Source organism: Herpailurus yagouaroundi, unplaced genomic scaffold (assembly GCF_014898765.1).
Source record: "Herpailurus yagouaroundi ecotype Mexico unplaced genomic scaffold, PumYag 163, whole genome shotgun sequence".
In the NCBI taxonomy this organism is placed as follows: Eukaryota; Metazoa; Chordata; class Mammalia; order Carnivora; family Felidae; genus Herpailurus; species Herpailurus yagouaroundi.
In genome coordinates, this window is record NW_024412404.1 from 26,700,317 (window position 1) to 26,723,180 (window position 22,864).

Here is a 22,864-nt window from a genome sequence, read left to right on the forward strand (position 1 = left end):
TGAACTTCCCGTCTCCCACTCTAGCAGCTTAAAACCACAGTGACCGTGACACCCCACTTTGGCAAGAGACGCAAGGGGAGTCTGTTAAGGGGCTTTTGAGAAAGGTTTTGCTTTACTGACAGTAAGAACACAGTCGGTGGTCCCACTTTTTCCTCAATTTTGCCTCAAATGCTGACAACATATCTGGATCATAGCTGCCATCTTGGGACCATGAGGCAACAGGCACCAGAAAAAAGACCAGCAGCTAAAAAGGGTAGAATGTAAATACACAGCCTGGATCCTCGATGACATTTACTGAGCCGCCGACCAATCCCGAGACTCCTTATGAAGCAAATAATAACTCTATCTGTGGTGCCAGCCGCTGCACTTTAGGCTTTCCGATGGCGCATAGCTGAAACCATCTGCACGTGTCACACTATGGGACAGCCTGCTTTAAAAGTATCACCTGTCAGAAAACAAGATGAAACGGAAGAACATTATCTGACTTCTCCACCCTCACTTTCTTCATCTTCAAAATGAGGATTCTGGGGCACCTGGGTGGCTCAGTCGGTTAAGTGTCTGACTTTGGCTCAGGTCATGCTCTCTCGGTTCATGGGTTTGAGCCCCCCATCAGGTTCTGTGCTGACAGCTCAGAGCCTGGAGTCTGCTTCAGATTGTGGGTCTCCTTCTTTCTCTGCCCATCTCCCGCTCACACTCTGTCTCTCTTGCTTTTAAAATAAACATTAAAAAAATTTTAATAATAAAAAGAAAATAATAATAATAAAGTGAGTATTCTACCTGAATACTCATGAGGATTGAGTAAAAAGAACCTGCAAATGGTCATGAAAATTTTTTATCATTATCGGACGCGGAGCACTTACATGCCAAGCTCTGCTCCAAGCCTTTTACTTACATTAACTCATTCGGTCCTCACCACCATCCTGTGAGGTTGGTATTTTAATTGTCTCCATTATACAGAAGAGGCGACGCAAAGGCAACTTTGGGAACTTTCCCAAAGACCAAAAGCCAGGCACCGGAGCCTTGGCTATGTTGCTTCTGGATTATACTGTTTTCAATCGATGTCAATCTGTTATTGTTGTGGGGCTTCTACCGTAATTGACAAGGCGCATTCCCCTTAGGATCACGGGAAATGACTTTTGAGAACTTCAGAAGGGACACGCTGAGTTCATAAAACATAGTATGTGGAAAATACACGCTTATTTGAGCCATCCACTCAGTTAAGTACAAGTGACTTTGGTTTTGGCTTCTGGCATCCCTAGGTCAAGAGCATGTGTCCAGTATCACACGTGCCAATTGTCTCTCTGACCTTATATCCCCAACCCGATCAACCAGCCCTCTGAGGAACGTGACTAGACACCTGCAGACAAGTTCACAGATTTCATCCTCACCTCTGGAGAAATGGTCTTGAGAGCAGATGCTGGAGCCGTGCCCTGAGCACTGCCAGAGGCACCGTCCACACTGGGGAACTGACCTGGATTCCAAATGCTCTAAGTACCCTTGGTGCTGCCTAAGGCCAAAGTGACAACAGGCTTCCTCCCAAATTCCAAATCCAGCCCCTTAGTATATGCTGCCTGGAGAAGGGTGGTGACGGTTTTGAATGCAACTCCTGGTGCCACAGGAAAGAACAGCATGATCGATTGTTGATGTCTGCCATGAGCACAGAATGGGGTGATAGTGGCTTGAGTGACTCATAGTTAGAGACCAGCGCACACCTTCCACCTGCACTGGAACTCGCCAAGCAGTGGGGAAAATGTCTCTGTGTGCTGGGAGAGCTGGATACTGGTCTGAGGAGAGGAGTCGGCATACATCCTCCAAGGCTCAGGACGGAGCCCAGAGCTGGGGGAAGATTGTGAGCACAGCCTCTGCTGAGACCACTTTCCTGACTGCTCACCTCACCTCCCACAGGACCTGAGCCAAGTTGGATGCAGAGAGGAGTCTGCAGTGGACGGAAGAGAAGAGCAATTAACAGAAATGAATGGCAGGGATGTGTTAAGAGGGGTAATGGCCAGGTGACCTGGCCTACTAAGCACCAGTTTGCCACAATTCATCCCCCCCCCCAGGAAGCTAAGTCCCCTGCATTTCTGGGGTGCATCAGCATGCACCCCTCTAGTGGCTGCTCAGAAAGTCAGATCCCCCTGGGGTGCCTGGGTGGCTCAGTCGGTTAAGCGTCCAACTTGGGCTCAGGTCATGATCTCACAGTTTGTGAGTTGGAGCCCCACATCGGGCTCTGTGCTGACAGCTCAGAGCCTGGAGCCTGCTTCGGATTCTGTGTCTCATTCTTTCTCTGCCCCTCCCCCACTTGTGCTCTGTCTCTCAAAAATAAATAAAATGTTTAAAAAATTATAAAAAAAAAAGAAAAGAAAAGAAAGTCAGATCCCCTGGCTCCAGCTGTGGCATGTCAGCTGACTCCAGACTGTAGGAGGCACCACCAGAGAGACCCAAACAGAGGGACTGAGAGGCACCCACATCTGTATCTAACACAGGGGTCCAGGGATTTATCCCTGAGATTCTGTCAGTGCAGGAAAGAGTAGAGGGGCTCGGGGTGCTGGGTGTCTGCCTGTGGGTGACAGAGTCAGGGCCACTGCAATGGGGAACTTGATGCTTTCGCTATTGTGATCTGACTTGGAGACACGTGGGCCCAGATAAACCAACCCTGGAAGCCACCAAGACGCTGTTATCTGAGCCCGAAGGAAAAGCAGCCTCCATTCCAGGACACCTTCTCCTTCCAAGAGAGGCGGAATTTCCAGACTGTACTTTTCTCCTGAAAGGATGGCAAGAAGAAGCAGAACTCGCTGATTAAGAGCCCACTATGCCCTGAGTGCTGTGTGCCTGCCTTACACCACTTTCTCCTCAGATTTTCTTCTTATGGGGGAGCCTGGGTGGCTCAGTCGGTTAAGCATCCGACTTCAGCTCAGGTTATGCTCTCGTGGTTCATGAGTTTGATCCCCACATGGGGCTCGCTGCTGACAGTGCAGACCCCACTTCGGATCCTCTGTCCCCCCGCCCCCCCCCCCCCCCCCCTCCTCCCTACTCTCTCTCTCTCTCTCTCTCTCTCTCTCTCTCTCTCAAAAGTAAATAAACATTGACCGGAAGATGGCGGCGTAGGAGGACGCTGGGCTCACCGCGCGTCCTGCTGATCACTTAGATTCCACCTACACCTGCCTAAATAACCCAGAAAACCACCAGAGGATTAGCAGAACGGAGTCGCCGGAGCCAAGCGCAGACGAGAGGCCCGCGGAAGAGGGTAGGAAGGGCGGCGAGGCGGTGCGCGCTCCACGGACTGGCAGGAGGGAGCCGGGGCGGAGGGGCAGCTCGCCGGCCAAGCAGAGCGCCCGAGTCTGGCTTGCAAAAAGCGGAGGGGCCTGACGGACTGTGTTCCGACAGCAAGCGCGACTTAGCGGCTGGGAGGTCATAAGTTAACAGCTCTGCTCAGAAAGCGGGAAGGCTGGAGGACAAAGGGAAGGAAAGCTGCTGAGCCCCCGGACGACAGAGCTCAGTTTGGTGGGGAACAAAGGCGCTCGCCAGCGCCATCTTCCCCGCCCATCCCCCAGCCAAAATCCCAAAGAGAACCAGTTCCTGCCAGGGAACTTGCTCGCTCCACGCAAACACCCAACTCTGCGCTTCTGCGGAGCCAAACCTCCGGCAGCGGATCTGACTCCCTCCTGCTGCCACAGGGCCCCTCCTGAAGTGGATCACCTAAGGAGAAGCAAGCTAAGCCTGCCCCTCCTGCCCCTGTGCACCTTGCCTACCCACCCCAGCTAAGATGCCAGATCCCCAGCATCACAAGCCTGGCAGTGTGCAAGTAGCCCACCCCACCCCACAGTGAATCCCACCCCTAGGAGAGGGGAAGAGAAGGCAGGCACCAGTCTGACTGTGGCCCCAGCGGTGGGCTGGGGGCAGACATCAGGTCTGACTGCGGCTCCGCCCACCAACTCCAGTTATACACCACGGCACAGGGGAAGTGCCCTGCAGGTCCTCCCCGCGCCAAGGACTATCCAAAATGACCAAGCGGAAGAATTCCCCTCAGAAGAATCTCCAGGAAATAACAACAGCTAATGAGCTGATCAAAAAGGATTTAAATAATATAACAGAAAGTGAATTTAGAATAATAGTCATAAAATTAATCGCTGGGCTTGAAAACAGTATAGCTGACAGCAGAGAATCTCTTGCTACAGAGATCAAGGGACTAAGGAACAGTCACGAGGAGCTGAAAAACGCTTTAAATGAAATGCATAACAAAATGGAAACCACCACAGCTCGGATTGAAGAGGCAGAGGAGAGAATAGGTGAACTAGAAGATAAAGTTATGGAAAAAGAGGAAGCTGAGAAAAAGAGAGATAAAAAAATCCAGGAGTATGAGGGGAAAATTAGAGAACTAAGTGATACACTAAAAAGAAATAATATACGCATCATTGGTATCCCAGAGGAGGAAGAGAGAGGGAAAGGTGCTGAAGGGGTACTTGAAGAAATAATAGCTGAGAACTTCCCTGAAGTGGGGAAGGAAAAAGGCATTGAAATCCAAGAGGCACAGAGAACTCCCTTCAGACGTAACTTGAATCGATCTTCTGCACGACATATCATAGTGAAACTGGCAAAATACAAGGATAAAGAGAAAATTCTGAAAGCAGCAAGGGGTAAACGTGCCCTCACATATAAAGGGAGACCTATAAGACTCGTGACTGATCTCTGTTTTGAAACTTGGCAGGCCAGAAAGAGTTGGCACGAGATTTTCAGTGTGCTAGACAGAAAAAATATGCAGCCGAGAATCCTTTATCCAGCAAGTCTGTCATTTAGAATAGAAGGAGAGATAAAGGTCTTCCCAAACAAACAAAAACTGAAGGAATTTGTCACCACTAAACCAGCCCTACAAGAGATCCTAAGGGGGACCCTGTGAGACAAAGTACCAGAGACGTCACTACAAGCATAAAACATACAGACATCACAATGACTCTAAACCCATATCTTTCTATAATAACACTGAATGTAAATGGATTAAATGCGCCAACCAAAAGACATAGGGTATCAGAATGGATAAAAAAACAAGACCCATCTATTTGCTGTCTACAAGAGACTCATTTTAGACCTGAGGACACCTTTAGATTGAGAGTAAGGGGATGGAGAACTATTTACCATGCTACTGGAAGCCAAAAGAAAGCTGGAGTAGCCATACTTATATCAGACAAACTAGACTTTAAATTAAAGGCTGTAACAAGAGATGAAGAAGGACATTATATAATAGTGACAGGGTCTATCCATCAGGAAGAGCTAACAATTATAAATGTCTATGCGCCGAATACCGGAGCACCCAAATATATAAAACAATTACTCATAAACACAAGCAACCTTATTGATAAGAATGTGGTAATTGCAGGGGACTTTAACACCCCACTTACAGAAATGGATAGATCATCTAGACACACGGTCAATAAAGAAACAAGGGCCCTGAATGAGACATTGGAACAGATGGACTTGACAGATATATTTAGAACTCTGCATCCCAAAGCAACAGAATATACTTTCTTCTCGAGTGCACATAGAACATTCTCCAAGATAGATCATATACTGGGTCACAAAACAGCCCTTCATAAGTTTACAAGAATTGAAATCATACCATGCATACTTTCAGACCACAATGCTATGAAGCTTGAAATCAACCACAGAAAAAAGTCTGGAAAACCTCCAAAAGCATGGAGGTTAAAGAACACCCTACTAACGAATGAGTGGGTCAACCAGGCAATTCGAGAAGAAATTAAACAATATATGGAAACAAACGAAAATGAAAATACAACAATCCAAACGCTTTGGGACGCGGCGAAGGCAGTCCTGAGAGGAAAATACATTGCAATCCAGGCCTATCTCAAGAAACAAGAAAAATCCCAAATACAAAATCTAACAGCACACCTAAAGGAAATAGAAGCAGAACAGCAAAGGCAGCCTAAACCCAGCAGAAGAAGAGAAATAATAAAGATCAGAGCAGAAATAAACAATATAGAATCTAAAAAAACTGTAGAGCAGATCAACGAAACCAAGAGTTGGTTTTTTGAAAAAATAAACAAAATTGACAAACCTCTAGCCAGGCTTCTCAAAAAGAAAAGGGAGATGACCCAAATAGATAAAATCATGAATGAAAATGGAATGATTACAACCAATCCCTCAGAGATACAAACAATTATCAGGGAATACTATGAAAAATTATATGGCAACAAATTGGACAACCTGGAAGAAATGGACAAATTCCTGAACACCCACACTCTTCCAAAACTCAATCAGGAGGAAATAGAAAGCTTGAACAGACCCATCACCAGCGAAGAAATTGAATCGGTTATCAAAAATCTCCCAACAAATAAGAGTCCAGGACCAGATGGCTTCCCAGGGGAGTTCTACCAGACGTTTAAAGCAGAGATAATACCTATCCTTCTCAAGCTATTCCAAGAAATAGAAAGGGAAGGAAAACTTCCAGACTCATTCTATGAAGCCAGTATTACTTTGATTCCTAAACCAGACAGAGACCCAGTAAAAAAAGAGAACTACAGGCCAATATCCCTGATGAATATGGATGCCAAAATTCTCAATAAGATACTAGCAAATCGAATTCAACAGCATATAAAAAGAATTGTTCACCATGATCAAGTGGGATTCATTCCTGGGATGCAGGGCTGGTTCAACATTCGCAAATCAATCAACGTGATACATCACATTAACAACAAAAAAGAGAAAAACCATATGATCCTGTCAATTGATGCAGAAAAGGCCTTTGACAAAATCCAGCACCCTTTCTTAATAAAAACCTTGAGAAAGTCGGGATAGAAGGAACATACTTAAAGATCATCAAAGCCATTTATGAAAAGCCCACAGCTAACATCATCCTCAACGGGGAAAAACTGAGAGCTTTTTCCCTGAGATCAGGAACACGACAGGGATGCCCACTCTCACCGCTGTTGTTTAACATAGTGCTGGAAGTTCTAGCATCAGCAATCAGACAACAAAAGGAAATCAAAGGCATCAAAATTGGCAAAGATGAAGTCAAGCTTTCGCTTTTTGCAGATGACATGATATTATACATGGAAAATCCGACAGACTCCACCAAAAGTCTGCTAGAACTGATACATGAATTCAGCAAAGTTGCAGGATACAAAATCAATGTACAGAAATCAGTTGCATTCTTATACACTAACAATGAAGCAACAGAAAGACAAATAAAGAAACTGATCCCATTCACAATTGCACCAAGAAGCATAAAATACCTAGGAATAAATCTAACCAAAGATGTAAAGGATCTGTATGCTGAAAACTATAGAAAGCTTATGAAGGTAATTGAAGAAGATTTAAAGAAATGGAAAGACATTCCCTGCTCATGGATTGGAAGAATAAATATTGTCAAAATGTCAATACTACCCAAAGCTATCTACACATTCAATGCAATCCCAATCAAAATTGCACCAGCATTCTTCTCGAAACTAGAACAAGCAATCCTAAAATTCATATGGAACCACAAAAGGCCCCGAATAGCCAAAGTAATTTTGAAGAAGAAGACCAAAGCAGGAGGCATCACAATCCCAGACTTTAGCCTCTACTACAAAGCTGTCATCATCAAGACAGCATGGTATTGGCACAAAAACAGACACATAGACCAATGGAATAGAATAGAAACCCCAGAACTAGACCCACAAACGTATGGCCAACTCATCTTTGACAAAGCAGGAAAGAACATCCAATGGAAAAAAGACAGTCTCTTTAACAAATGGTGCTGGGAGAACTGGACAGCAACATGCAGAAGGTTGAAACTAGACCACTTTCTCACACCATTCACAAAAATAAACTCAAAATGGATAAAGGACCTGAATGTGAGACAGGAAACCATCAAAACCCTAGAGGAGAAAGCAGGAAAAGACCTCTCTGACCTCAGCCGTAGCAATCTCTTACTCGACACATCCCCAAAGGCAAGGGAATTAAAAGCAAAAGTGAATTACTGGGACCTTATGAAGATAAAAAGCTTCTGCACAGCAAAGGAAACAACCAACAAAACTAAAAGGCAACCAACGGAATGGGAAAAGATATTTGCAAATGACATATCGGACAAAGGGCTAGTCTCCAAAATCTATAAAGAGCTCACCAAACTCCACACCCGAAAAGCAAATAACCCAGTGAAGAAATGGGCAGAAAACATGAATAGACACTTCTCTAAAGAAGACATCCGGATGGCCAACAGGCACATGAAAAGATGTTCAGCGTCGCTCCTTATCAGGGAAATACAAATCGAAACCACACTCAGGTATCACCTCACGCCAGTCAGAGTGGCCAAAATGAACAAATCAGGAGACTATAGATGCTGGAGAGGATGTGGAGAAACGGGGACCCTCTTGCACTGTTGGTGGGAATGCAAATTGGTGCAGCCGCTCTGGAAAGCAGTGTGGAGGTTCCTCAGAAAATTAAAAATAGACCTACCCTATGACCCAGCAATAGCACTGCTAGGAATTTATCCAAGGGACACAGGAGTGCTGATGCATAGGGGCACTTGTACCCCAATGTTCATAGCAGCACTCTCAACAATAGCCAAATTATGGAAAGAGCCTAAATGTCCATCAACGGATGAATGGATAAAGAAATTGTGGTTTATATACACTATGGAATACTACGTGGCAATGAGAAAAAATGAAATATGGCCTTTTGTAGCAACGTGGATGGAACTGGAGAGTGTGATGCTAAGTGAAATAAGCCATACAGAGAAAGACAGATACCATATGGTTTCACTCTTATGTGGATCCTGAGAAACTTAACAGAAACCCATGGGGGAGGGGAAGGAAAAAAAAAAAAAAAAGAGGTTAGAGTGGGAGAGAGCCAAAGCATAAGAGACTGTTGAGAACTGAGAGCAAACTGAGGGTTGATGGGGGGTGGGAGGGAGGAGAGGGTGGGTGATGGGTATTGAGGAGGGCACCTTTTGGGATGAGCACTGGGTGTTGTATGGAAACCAATTTGACAATAAATTTCATATATAAATAAAAAAAAAGTAAATAAACATTTAAAAAAAGAATTTCTTCTTTTAAAAATTGAATATAATGTTTACTAGACCTTTTGCTATCCAGAAGCAAAACAAGTCCGTGAAAAAACTAAAATTACCACTGATGTTGCCACCCAGAAATAATCACTGCAGGCACCTTGGTGTATATATTTTTAGAACTCTCTCTCTCCCCTGTGTGTGTGTGTGTGTGTGTGTGTGTGTGTTTACTAAACTAGGGTCACATTATACATGCATATATTTAGGTTCTTTTCAAGCCATTAAATAAGCCCCCACAGCCTCATTTTAATGCTATCTTATTTACTGGACATTGTTTCCAGTTTATCACTAATGTCAACAATACAACAATAAACATTACTGCAGTTAAATCAGTCTTTACTCCTACCTTAGGATCAACTCCTGGTTGGGGACGTTTTAGGGTTTTGCTACATGCTGCCACGGGTACCCATGGTTCAGACCGTGTACCCACAACTTTCCCAACACTTCTTTTTGAATATTTATAATAATCTGATGGATTAAGTCAAATTAACCCCGTTTTACAGGTGTAGAAATTGAAGCTCAGAGAAGGTGACCTGTCTTCATCGAATAACTAAAAAACTGGCAAAAAAAAAAAAAAAAAAAAAAGCCTGGGAATAATATTTTTAAATCCTTTCTGCCTCAGTGTTCCTCGGTGCTAAACTGGGAGCTGGGGATGCCACCCCGAGGACAGATCCAAAGTCCTAGGACCAGGCCTTTCCCCGGGACAGGCCCAAAGGTGCCACAGAGATGCCCCACAACTTACCTGAGATACGTCGGGCTGTTCATCGTCCCTCTGTTCCTGTAGCAGTTCAGGGGCCTTGAAAGGAGCAGCCTCTATGTGAGAAATGTGGTTCTGGAAAGAAAGACTTCCGGCTGCAGACAGCAGGGCTGACCAGGGACAGACCACATAGTCCGAGGAATCTGAAAACAAGGCCATGATGGGAGTATAGAGACATGACCACTGTCCGGAGGGCCAGTTGTAGGACTGCGACCAGCAGGTGCCCCTGGGATGGACTGAGCAATGCCCAGGGAAACATGAAGTGGATACAACCCAGATACATGCGTGCACAAGACCACGTGTTACCAAGGGCGACCACAGTGGTGGCCAGGAAACCAGCCACCTGCATCCAAATTCCTCAGTGCCCCAAGCGTCTCAAGGTCAGAGGTCCACTTGGAAATAAGCCCAAGTCTGAGTTCTTTGGAGCCAAGCCTGGGACCAAGGCAGCTGGTCTTCTGGGCGTACTGTAGGGGTTCATCAGTCTCCCCTCCCCCATCCCGGAACCGACACCCGGGGCAGGGAGGAGGGAGTGAAGAATCACGGGGAGGGTGAAACTGAATGAAGATAGAGGTGCACAGCAGCCTCCTTTATCTTCCCACACTGGGACCCGCCTGATTGCTCATGTGGTCTCACTCATGTGTGGGGAGCCTCGGCTGCGGTCTCGCGGGTGACTTCGGAGCTGACATGTGAGTGTGCGTGCTCAGCCTTTGTTCCAGTTATTAACGTAAGGCTTCGCAGCTCCAAATTCACCTTTTAATACCTGCTCCCTGAAGCAAGCTCTCCTTTACAGCGAGTGCGTCATGCAGCTTTCTCAGTAGAGGGCGCTAGAGAGACATGGCGGGAGGCGGGGCCCTCCTGCTGTTTTGGGTCTCAGAGCGCAGGCGGGAGGACACTTGGTGACGCTCTGCCCTGACAAAGGACCCGTGGTCCAGCACGCACCTCCCGGCCCCAAGTGATCACTGCTTCTGCACAGACGCCGCGGGCTCCAGGCCTCCTGGCAGCACTAGCTCCGGAAGTTATGTCTCCCCGCTGCCCTCCTCCATCCAGAGGGTCACCCTCGCCCCTGGTGGCTATTCCTGTGCCTCGCTTGTCCAGTCAATGCCAGACCCTTCTGGCCCCGCAAAGCAGCGAACTTCGCCTTCATCGTGGGCTCCAAGTACAGCAATTCCAGCAAATCTGAACCCCGATCTGGGGAAGGGGCTTCCCTTCCAAGTTTGTCCCTCACTGGTACTTCCCTCAGTCCCGGGGAACCATATCTTACAATTACTCTTCTGTTGGAATTTAATAATTCTTTATATTAACCTCCCTCCCGCTCTTTAGACCACCTAGCGTGTGGGTTCTAGCCCCTGATGGGGCACAGGTGATACACCATCTGGCAGGAGACAATATGGGAGTGTCAGCAGGGCAGCCCCCTGCCTCCTGTCCCTTATGCTCAGACTGTCCAGGTGTTGGGAGAGGCCCATACAGCTGCAGCCGCTAGAAGCTCCCTAGAAGCAAGGCCTTTTTTCAACTCTGCTGCATGCCATGGGTCTGAGAGACAGGCCTGCCTTCCCAGGGCAACTCCATAGGCAGGTGTCATTTGACTACTTGATCTAATGCTTTGGACTGATAACAGATCTGAGAAGCAGCAGAGATGGCTTGGGAAGCTTTGCGTTCAACTCCCTGTGATTCATGTGGCCCAAACACCCTCTTACCTTCACGAATATCTTCCAGGAGCCGCTCCGCAGCTAGGTACAAGAGGGACCAGATTTCCTCCTCCGACAGAGCTTCGCCCCTGACCTGCAGGGCGCTGGCCAGGGTCACAGAGGCCGGGCTCATGCCTGCAGAGACATGCCTGTGGCAGAGTCCCCACAACGTCCACCAGCTCTCCGGGCCCGTACTCACCACTCCAGCCCAGGCACAGCCCAGCCCCCTCTGCGGCCTGGCAACACCATGTTTTCATCACCTGCATCCCCGGGGCTGGGCACAGGGCTAGGCACACAGAGGAAGCTACAGAAATGTTTTCTGGGGGGACCTGCGAGGCTGCCTGGCTGAATCAGTGAATGAGGAAATAAACTCCGAAATGAAAGCTTAGGCGAATGAATGACTGAGTGAATGAACAAATGAACCATGAGAATGGCACCGCCCTCTGAGCTGGGCTGCACTGTTGAAAAGAGCTCCCTTGGCCCAGGTAGCATCCTCTGCCTGCTCTCCTGTCTGGGAAAGTAGGTTAACGGCATTTTTTTTAAATCTCCACTACATGATTCATGGCTTTTCCCCTGCCACACACCGAGTCGGATGTGGCGCCAGCATCAGCCCTGTCTGTAATGATCACGACACCTGTCTGAGGAGTGAAAATCACTGGAAGGAAGGCGAGTCCTGTGTTTTGAAAAAGTGCATGCTCAGGGAAGCGCGGGACTGACCCGCCAGAGGAGGGGTGAGGGAGGCTGGTCTTCTCTTTTCCTCTCTTCTTAGAAGGGCTCCTTTCGACCAAAGCTGACATTTAAATGTCTGTCCTCCTGACACAGCTGCCACCCACTAATCTCCAGCCCCAGGTGGGGTGACAGCAGGAAGAGGCCAGGCAGGCTTTTCCTAATCCATTTACGTCATTGATCTTTTCTGCGGCCTCAGGGAGGGCGGGAGGGCGGTGTGGGGGGCAGGGCGGAGAGAGCACTTTAGGGCACCCTCATCCCTCTGTCCAACATGGCCAAGCCAAGCTCTCCACTCACCACCTGCTCAGCTCTACGTACTCCTGTAGTCCAACCTCCTCCGGCCTCAGGAAGAGAGTTGGACTCCCAGAAGAAAAAAGCCTTGCACGTCCTCCTCTCCCCTGGGGACCAGAGGTGTGCTGGAGCCAGACCTAGGCCGGAAGCTTGATGTGTGAGATGTTACAATAAGGAGTCTGCAAAGAAAGCCCGTCATTCCCATTGGCAGACAGGAAGGCAGTCCAAGGTCACCCAGGTAAAAAGTAATAGATTCAAAGCTAAAGTGCAGGGCCTCTCTTGTCTTTCTTTTTTCTCTTCCTCCTACTTCTTTATCTAAACTTGGCTTGAGACATATGGATTAGGCATCCCCATGCTGCCACATGTTCCCAGCTCTCTGCAGCCAGTGTAAAAGGCTACTTATTAGAGAACAAACAAAGGGACAAGATTAGGACTCTCAAATACGAAATCTCTGAATCTCAAGATTTCTCACGAAATACCAAATGTGGTGTGGTTTGTTTTCCCATCACTATATGACTAGAAAAAAATTGCATTAAAAGAATTTTAGGGTGGTGTGGTGTGGCTAGTCAAGACCATCATTTCAATATAGTAATTCAACTTTCAACAAATAGTGCTGGATTCATCATGGGAGAAAGAAAAAAAAAACCCTCTTATCTTATATAAAAATTAATTCAGGGCACCTGGGTGTCTCAGTCGGTTGAGAGTCCGACCTTGGCCCAGGTTAAGATCTGGGGCGCCTGGGTGGCTCAGTCAGTTGGGCGACCGACTTCGGCTCAGGTCATGATCTCACGGTCCATGAGTTCGAGCCCCGCGTCGGTCTCTGTGCTGACAGCTCGGAGCCTGGAGCCTGCTTCGGATTCTGTGTCTCCCTCTCTCTCTCTCCCCTCCCCTGCTCATGCTCTGTCTCTCTCTGTCTCAAAAATAAATAAAAACATTAAAAAAAAAAAAGATCTCACAGTTCGTGAATTCAAGCTCCACATCAGGCTCGCTGCTGTCAGCACAGAGCCTGGAGCCTGCTTTGGATCCTCTGCCCATTTCTCTCTCCACCCCTCCTCTACTCATGCTCTCTCTCACTCTCTCTCTCTCAGAAATGAATAAACATTTAAAAAAACTAAAAATTAACTGAAAATGAATCATAGACCTAATATAGAACATAAAACTGTAAGTTTTTAGGAAATAACACATCGAGGCAAATATTCAGGATCTAGGATGAAGCAAAGAGTTCTTAGATTTGACACTGACATCATAGCTTAGCCTCGCCTACCTTACATGTGTTCAGAACACTCAGATTAGCCTACAGTTGGGCAAAATCACCTAACATGAAGCCCGTTTTATAATAGAGTGTTGAATATCTGATGTAATTTATTGAACACTACTGAAAGTGAAAAATAGAGTGGTTTAAGCGTATTGGTTGTTTACCCTTGTGACCACCCGGCTGACTGGGAGCTGAGGCTCCAGGCCACTGCCCAGCATCACGAGAGAGGATTGTAGTGCATCCTGCTAGCCCAGAAAAGGATCAAAATTCAATGTCTGAAGTACAGTTTCCACTGAATGTGTGTGGCTTTTGCACCATTGTAAAGTCAAAAACTTGTAACTCAAGCCATTACAAATTGGGGTCATCTATAAATAAAGAACTCTTGGGGAGCCTGGGTGGCTGAGTTGGTTAAGCGTCCGACTTTGGCTCAGATCATGATCTCACGGTTCAAGAGTTTGAGCCCCGTGTCAGGTTCTGTGCTGACAGCTCAGAGCCTGGAGCCTGCTTGGGATTTTGTGTGTGTGTGTGTGTGTGTGTGTGTGTGTGTGTGTCTTTCCGCCCCTCCCCCACTCACGCTCGGTCTCTCTCTGTCTCAAAAATAAATAAACACTAAAAAAAAAAGTATAAATAAAGAACCCTCACAATTCACTGTAAAAAGACAACCTAATTTTAAAATGGGTAGAGACGTCAACTGTGCTTCAATAATAAATAAATTCAAAGTAGAATAAAAAAATGACTACAATAGGCAAAACTGAGAGTGTCACAGGCCAACTGGAATGTATGGCCACCCAAATCTTTTTTTTAAAATGGGCAAAGACTATGAACATACATTTCTCCAAAGATGTACAAATAACTGATAAGCACATGAAAAGTGCTCAACATAGTCATTAGGTAAATGCAAATCAAAACCACAATGTGATACCATTTCAGATCTATAAGGATGGTTATAGCCAAAAAGTGTTGACAAAAATGTGGAGAAATTGGAACCCTCACATATTGCTGATAGGGATGTAAAATAATGAAGCCACTTTGGAAAACGGTTCGGCAGTTCCTCAAAGAGTTAATCATAGAGTTACCATGTGACTCCACAATTCCACTCCTTGGTAGATACCCAAGACAAATGAAAGCATGTGTGACACCAAAACTTACGCACAAACATTCATAGCTGCATCCTTGATAGTATCCAAAAAGTGGAAACAACCCAAACGTTCCTTAACTAATGAATGAATATACAAAATTGTATCCACATACAATGGAATGCTATCTGGCCATAAAAAGGAACAAAGTCCTGCTACATGCTGCAAGATGGATGAATCTTTTTTCTTATACCCCTTTATTAAGGTGTAACTGACATACGAAAAGCTGTATATATTTAATGTATGCAACCTGATGAGTTTAGAGATAAGTACATATTCATGAAACCATCAGCACGATCTATGCCATACAAGACTGATGAATCTTGAAAACAATCTGCCAAGTAAAGGAAGTCAGCCACTAAAGGTCACATTTCATATGATTGCATTCTTAGGAAATATCCAGAAGAGGCGAATGAATAGAAACGGAAAGATCAGTGGTTTGGCAAGGGTTTGGGGGAAGGGCAGGTGGAGAGTGACTGAAGTGGGTACAGATTTCTTAACAGCTTGATGACAATACTCTGGAATTAGTTATGATAGTTACACAATCTTGTGAACATACCAAAAACTTCTGAATTGTGAACATTAAAAGGTGACTTATGGTATGTGAATTACACCATAAATGTGAATAATTTTTTTTAATTTTTTTTACATTTATTTATTTTTGAGAGACACAGAGACAGAGCGTGAGCAGGGGAGGGGCAGAGGGAGAGGGAGACTCAGAATCAGAAGCAGACTCCAGGCTCCGAGCTGTCAGCACAGAGCCCCATGTGGGGCTCGAACCCACAAACCGTGAGATCATACCTGAGCCTAAGTTCGGACGCTTAACCGACTGAGCCACCCAGGTGCCCCCATAAATGTGAATAATTTTTAAGAGAAAAGCAAGGAATGGAAAGGAACTTATAATTAAAAGACAGATCATGAGGTGCGTGGGTGGCTCAGTCAGTTAAGCATCTGACTTCAGCTCAGGTTGTGATCTTGCAGTCCATGAGTTCCAGCCCCACGTCAGGCTCTGTGCTGACAGTGCAGAGCCTGGAGCCTACTTCAGATCCTGTGTCTCCCCCTTCTTTCTGCCCCTCTCCCATTCATTCTCTCTCTCTCTCTCTCTCTCTCTCTCTCTCTCTCTCTCTCAAAAATAAATAAACATTTAAAAAAATTTTTTAAAGACAGATCAAATTAATAAATGAGTAAAAGTAAATATAGTATCTAGGAATGTACATGTGAGGGACAAAGCTACAGAAACAAGAGGATGACTGTAAAAGTCTGGATAATGATTACCTTTGGGGGAGTGAGGGCCTGTGATTGAGATGGAGGATATGGAAGGGTTTCTGGAATGGGGGGCAAAGTCCTATTTCTTAGCCTCAGTGATGGCTCAAATAAGGTGTTCATCTTACAATGACTCGGTAAGCTAAACATTTGTTGTAACGGTTCTCTGGGTCCGTTCTTTTACGATAAGTTTAAAACAATTTCAAGCATTGCCCTGCTAAAAATGTTTTTAGGCAAATCCAAAAAATAGCACTCCATTTCCACCTCCTTTCTTGAAATACAAATCCAGCAATTTTCATCAGTTATGTTAGACTCTATCTGAAATGCTGCCAACAAATGCCAACCAGATTAAGAGGCCCAACCATTCTTTCCATCTAGGGTGGATAAGGAAACAGCCAACATCTGGAAAAGCACATAACTGCTCGGGTTGGCTAGTCAAACACCCCTCTCTGTGGTTGGAACCAAGAGTTCTTTGAGGCTTGAAGTTGCCATTCTCGTTGCTGGTGTATCAGGATTACAGCTTCCACGTCAAAGGCAACAAACCCCAAACACAGGAGGTAATGCCTGTGAATTAGTCATCAGCCTCTCCATTAAAAAAAAAAAAACAAAATACGACAACAACAAACCCATCCCACTGTTCCAAGACATGTGCATGCTCCCACTGCAGAAAGAGATGTCTACGTTCTGCTTTTCTGTACAAACTCTCTCTGACCCCAGGGCCACAGATGAACGTGACATTCTGTCCACAGGAGTGAGTTGTGCCTCCAGGGAGTGCCAACACTTGGGAACCATTGGTGGCCCCGAATCTCCACGGCAGCCCTGACCACACCCCTCCACTCTGGTAGGCAGTAACCTGTTTGGGGATATACTTCAGGGACTCCATTTCAGTCCACTAGTCCTTAAGAAGCAACCCAAATATATGTTAACATTGCAATATTGCAAATTCCATTTCAGGGCCAGCTGACAACACCAATACAAGGAGACACTGCCTAGCGCTTACTGTGCACCAGGCACTGTTCCAAGGGCTTTATGTGCACCAGTCCCGGTTTATGAGACAGCCGCCATCAGCCCTGCCCCGGCATGCCGTGATGCCTCCGGGCTTGCATCCAAGTGTTTGTCTACACAGTCTGGTGGTGAGGTACCACTGCACCGTGAACTGGAAGGGGACCATTAACCATCTAAGGGACAGAGAGATCCCACCACACAGATAAACCCTGCCTTCCTGCCAGTGAGGAAGCTCTGGGAAAGCGTCCAGCCCATGGCCATGCTTCTGGGGGGGCAGCTCTGTTGTCTCTCATTCACTTCCCAGGCTCACACCTCTGTGGGCCAAGTCCTGTATGTTGACTCGATTCTCCGAACGCTTCTGCAGTCATCTCGTAACCCAAAAGTCTCCTCCATCTGAGGCCTCATTGCTTTTCAGGAGTTTCTTCAGGCTCCCTTCCGTAAGTTCCCACGCTATGGTGCATTCTGTCTCTAGGGACTCTCCTCTACTGGCCTCCGGCTTCATAGCCCTTCTCTGGTCTGGCTTGGCCTAGAAGCTCTGCCCATGCCCTCGACATCCTTGCCTCAGCCATCCCTTTATTTAACAAATCCTACCAAGGAGTTAGTATATTTTAAGCTGTAAATAGAAACATGAAAATATAACATCCTACCCTGGCAAGTCTTACATTCTAGTGGGGATGGGCAGAGGGGCACCGATACCGAACAGGTAAACAGAGGAACAAAATAAGTCCACAGAGAGATAGACTGTGAAGAAGAGGTAGACAAGGCTGTGCACTTGAGCCGGAGTGGTCAAGGAAGGCACCATATGAGCTGAGACTTGAAGGTTGAGAAGGTGCCTGCGAGGGAAGTGGAAGGGACAAGGCACACTGCCTCTGGTCTCGTGGGGACAGCCAGTGGGTGACCACTCCCTCCCTGAAACACTACCCCTTGCTTCAGATCCCGGTTTCCCGTGACTCCCTCTCGCTGTCCCTGGAATGTCGTCCCCCAGGATGCTAGCTCCGGCCCTGCGCTGGTTTCCTATGGCTGCTGGGACAAATTACCACCAGCCTGATGGATGAAAGCAACAGAAATTTATCATCTCAGAGAAATCAGTTTCACTGAGCTGAAATCGGGCGGTGGGCAGGGCCGCATTCCCTCCAGAAGTTCCAAGGGAGGGTCTGCTCCTTGTCTCTTCCTGTTTCTGGTGGCAGCCAGCATTTCTTGACTTGTGGCCACATCATTCTAATGTCTGCTTCCATGGTCTCATCACCTTCTCCTCTTCTATTTTAAATCTCCCTCTGTCTGCCTCTTACAAGGATATTTGTGATTGCATCTAGTAGGGCCTGCCTAGATGATCCAGGATAATCTCCCCATTTCAAGACCCTTCAACCTCATCACATCTGCAGTTGTTTTTGCCATTTAAGGCAGTATTCATGGATTCCACAGATCAGGATGTATATATCTTTTTTGTGGTGGGGGGAAGCATTGTTCAAGCTACCACCAGCTCTTTTTCATTCAACAGTCTACTGTTGGCTAAAAAAAGACGTGAGCTCTGGGAGGTTGAAACTCCAGCTCCCTAACTTCCTGGCTATGTGAGCTTGGGCACAGAGCATATATATACTTAACCTCTCTGAGCCTCAGTTTTGTCATCTGGGATATAATGTTAATCATAGCATCTACCTCATGTAACTGTTAGGAAATTATATTCCAGGGCTCAGTATGTAAAATGTGATGAACACATCTTATTTCCATTTCTTTCCATCTCTGCTCTAACCACCCAGAAAGGGATTTTAAGCATCAAAGCTGCTGAGAAGTTTCCAAGTATGAGATTCTTAAGATATGGTGTTAATTGTTTCCATCTGTCTGCCAGGATTGAGGTGCTATAAACAACCCATTTTAAACCTTAGCAAAATGCCTAAAATATCTCAAGGTCCCCAAAATAGACACCCTAGGGAGGAACCAGGGAAGGATGTGGGGCTCCCAAGGAATCAAAGCTCTCAGAACGATCCTTTTGCCTTCCTCCTTTTGGTCCTTATGTTTCCCTTCATTCCTTCTCCCTTTGGACATTCATTAAAAACCATCTGCTTGCACTCAGACCAAAATCTGAGCAAAACTTTCCAGAAGGCAAATGGCATCATTCCCCCAGGAGGAAAAGTCAGCTTCTGCCTCATCTGGGCTCCATTGAAAGCCTCATCTGGGCTAAAGGTGTCAGGGCTCTTAACTTCCGGCACTCTCCTACTGGGAGATCCTTGGAAGCTGATCTCAATTCTGAGTTCTTCACACAGATCCTGCCCTACTGCCCTATATAAATACTGGCTGTAGCACCAACGTAGTGTGACCTTGAGCAAGAGCACTCTCAAAATCTCTTCTCCCCGCTGTAAAATGGAGATGATACATCCTGCCTTACAAGATGGTTGTGAGAAGCAGAACAAGCTGATGAGAACATGGCAACTAGCAGATGTCCTACCTTGCTTCAGTGTTCCCAGACGGAACCTCGCATTTGTAGAAAAGAGAAGGGATGTTCCAGTACAGAAAAACATTTAGAGTGTTTTAGAGAAGGGTTTTTCTCATCGCCCATATTTGCTTACACTCGACTTACCTCATATTTGCTACATTCCTATATAACCCGTGCTGATAAGACCAGTTTTTTATTTGAGTGAATGCATTCAGGGCAACTGCATATTTTATAGGAAATGGAAAATTAGTATTGGACAACAATAGAAGGTAATTATCTATTTCTTTTAAATCCTTGAATTCTTGCCAGATAATATTGCCTTCCAATGGTCCCAAAGCCTGGTCTTTCATTGTGAAAGGAGCCATTCGTTTGAGAAATGTGAAAGCCTAGGGTTCCAGACAGACTTTCTTCTTGACATAATCGGAAGAATTTAAGTAAAATGTCAAAAATATAATTCACTGTTATTAATGCACTTCGTGTTCCACCTGTGTTCTTTGGTCCTGCTTGTCCTTTAGGAAGAGCTGTATCCTCCATTTCTAAGGCTGCAGGGCCAGTTTTAATGTAATTCATACTCAGAGATGATTGATTGAGTCCTCACCAATTTTACTTGAAGGCAATGCCTTCCAAGGAGAATAGCCCTTTGCAGCTTATAGAGTTTGCATACATTTTTGTGATTCCCACAAAAATCCTTCAAGGCGAGGCAAAATGATCCCCATATCCAGATGAGGAAACTGAGAATTTAACTGACTTAAGGTCCCCAAATTTGCATGGCTAGTAAGTGCCATTTAAGTTTCTAAAGGAGGGGATGGTGGGCTTGTAAGCTAACAAGACTAATTGAAGCTACGTATGTTTAAATCATTATTCAGTTTATTCAAAGTTGTGAATTTTAGGTGAGAATCAGTCTTGTTAGGTTGATAAGAATGGTCTGGTATTTCAGGACAGCTGCTTTGGGGCTGTAGAAAAACAATAATAATAAAATAAAATAAAGTTGTGAATTTTAACAGCTGCTGTCTTGAGCCTTCAAATTCAGCTTTAAAGTATGAAGATCCATTCATCTGGTGATTTATATATAAAAAGAGCTACTTCACATGATTTTTTTTAATGTTTATTTTTGAGAGAGAGAGAGAGAGAGAGAGCAGGGGAGGGGCAGAGAGAGGGAGACAACAGAATCTGAAGCAGGCTCCAGGCTCTGAGCCGTCAGCACAGAGCCTGACATGGGGCTTAAACTCACGAACCACAAGATCATGACCTGAGCCAAAGTCGAATGCTTAACCGGCTAAGCCACCCAGGCGCCCCTATTTCACATGATATTTGACTAATGTTCACCTAATTTATAATATAACTGTTGTCAGCAGTTCTCCAGAGAGCCAGGTTTATTGATATATATGAAGTTAAATATATTTATTTAAATTTAAATATATTTATTTAAATATAAATTATATTTATAGTTTTTTGTTTAAATTGGCTCACATGAATGTGGGGCTGGCAAGTCTGAAATCCACAGGACAGACTAGTGGGCTAGAAACTTGTGTAGGAGTTGATGTTGTTGTCTTTTTGTTTTTAAGTTTATTTATTATTTATTTTGAGAGAGAGAGAGTAAGTAGAGGAGGGGCAGAAAGAGAGAGGGAGAGAGAGAATCCCAGAATCCCAAATAGGCTCTGTGCTGTTAAGCGTGGAGCCCCGATGCAGGGCTCAGTCCCACAAACCATGAGATCATGACCTGAGCCAAAATTAAGAGTCAGATGCTCAACCAACTGAGCCACTCAGGCACCCTGATGCTATAGTCTTGAGGCACAATTTATTCTCCTTTGAGGGAACCTCGGTTTTGCTTTTAAGGTTTTTCAACTGACTGGCTTGGGCTCACCCACATTACATATATCCCTTAATTTAATGTCAACTGATTATAGACGTTAACCCCATCTATAAAGCACCTTCATAGCAAAAGTCTTACCATTGCCCCAATCCAGTCTCCATCCTACAGAGAGACCTCTTCCTAAAACACATTTGACCATATGACTCTTCCACATTAAAGCCTTCAGTGGCTTTGTGTTTTCCATAGAATCATTTCCATTTCCTGACTCCTAAACAAAGCTTATGCGACCTCCAGTCCACCCTTCCACACTGATCTCCAGCGACTTCCCCTTGCCTCCATAGCCTCTCTCCAAGTTCCAGATGCACCACACCCCTCTCATCTCCTGTCCTCCCCAGGGTTGTGTGGGGACACTCCCACCTGGAGCTCCTTCTTCCCTGACTGAGTGAGTCGGGAGCTGTCTGCACTCTGTGGACCAGCAACATACAGAAAAGATACCAATACATGAAATGAATGAAATACTTACGTGACACTTTCTTTAAAGGTCCAACACGTTTCCTACCTAGCCAGATACTTTTCCACACCTCTTTAACCTATGAAGAAGTAAATTCTGACCACTTAGTCTCAAAATATACCACTTGACTGGCACCAGCCCACCACGAACTGGTCCTTTTCCACCATTCTGTGGATCTCCTTCCTGCTTTCCTTCACCACCTACTCTGTTTCCGACGATGTCGGGCTATTATAACCATTTTAACTCAAGGAATTATAGGGAAAAGGAGGTAATTCAGTAAGAACTAAGGCAAGAAAAAGGAGAAGAGCGATTGGAAATAGGGCCACCGGTGACCAAGAATAAAATGAAGACCAAGTCTGGGGCGGGGGGAGTTAGTCTGACTGTCTCAGGCAAGAGAGGTCAGAGAGGAAAACGGCTAAAAACATTGACCTCAGGGCCAATAAATATTGAAAGGAAAACGGAAATAGCAAAGCATAGTGGCTGAGAGGGCAGGTTCTGAGGTCAGAGTTGGGCTAACCCCTGTCTACCTTGGGTAACTTATTTTTTTTTTCCTCGATACTCGTCTGTAACATGAATTATTGCATCTGACACGTGGTAGCTTCTCAATCAATGCTAGCCGTTCCTACGACTAACACTGAATATAAAGTGAGGGCAGGGGATAGGGTGGGGACAAACCCACAGAGCTCGGGCTTGAGAGCAGAAATGGCTTTACCCGTGGGACTACAGATGCCAGCGACCCCAGTCCTTGCTACTCAAAGTGCGATCCCTCAGACCAGCCACGTGGGCATCACCCAGGAACTTGTTAGAAATGCAGACTCAGGCCTTCCCTGGGCCCTTTAAGTCAGAATCCGTATTTTAACAGGATAATCTGCACCTGACAAGTGACAGACAGAACTGCCCCAGGTCCTGTTGCTTATTTGGAAGACCCAGTTGTAG

General features: G+C 45.7%; 1 protein-coding gene across 7 annotated transcripts in view; it reads right to left on the reverse strand.

Moving 5' to 3' along the window:
- FRMPD2 (FERM and PDZ domain containing 2) overlaps nt 1-22,864 on the reverse strand; it is a 108,479-nt gene that overhangs the window by 81,659 nt on the left and 3,956 nt on the right. For all 7 annotated transcript variants that reach the window (XM_040485678.1, XM_040485682.1, XM_040485681.1 and 4 more), the window contains 2 exons: nt 11,507-11,632; nt 9,798-9,955 (listed from right to left, as the gene is read on the reverse strand). In XM_040485678.1, the coding sequence (XP_040341612.1) occupies nt 9,798-9,955; nt 11,507-11,632 (284 nt within the window). The remainder of the gene's footprint in view (nt 1-9,797; nt 9,956-11,506; nt 11,633-22,864) is intronic.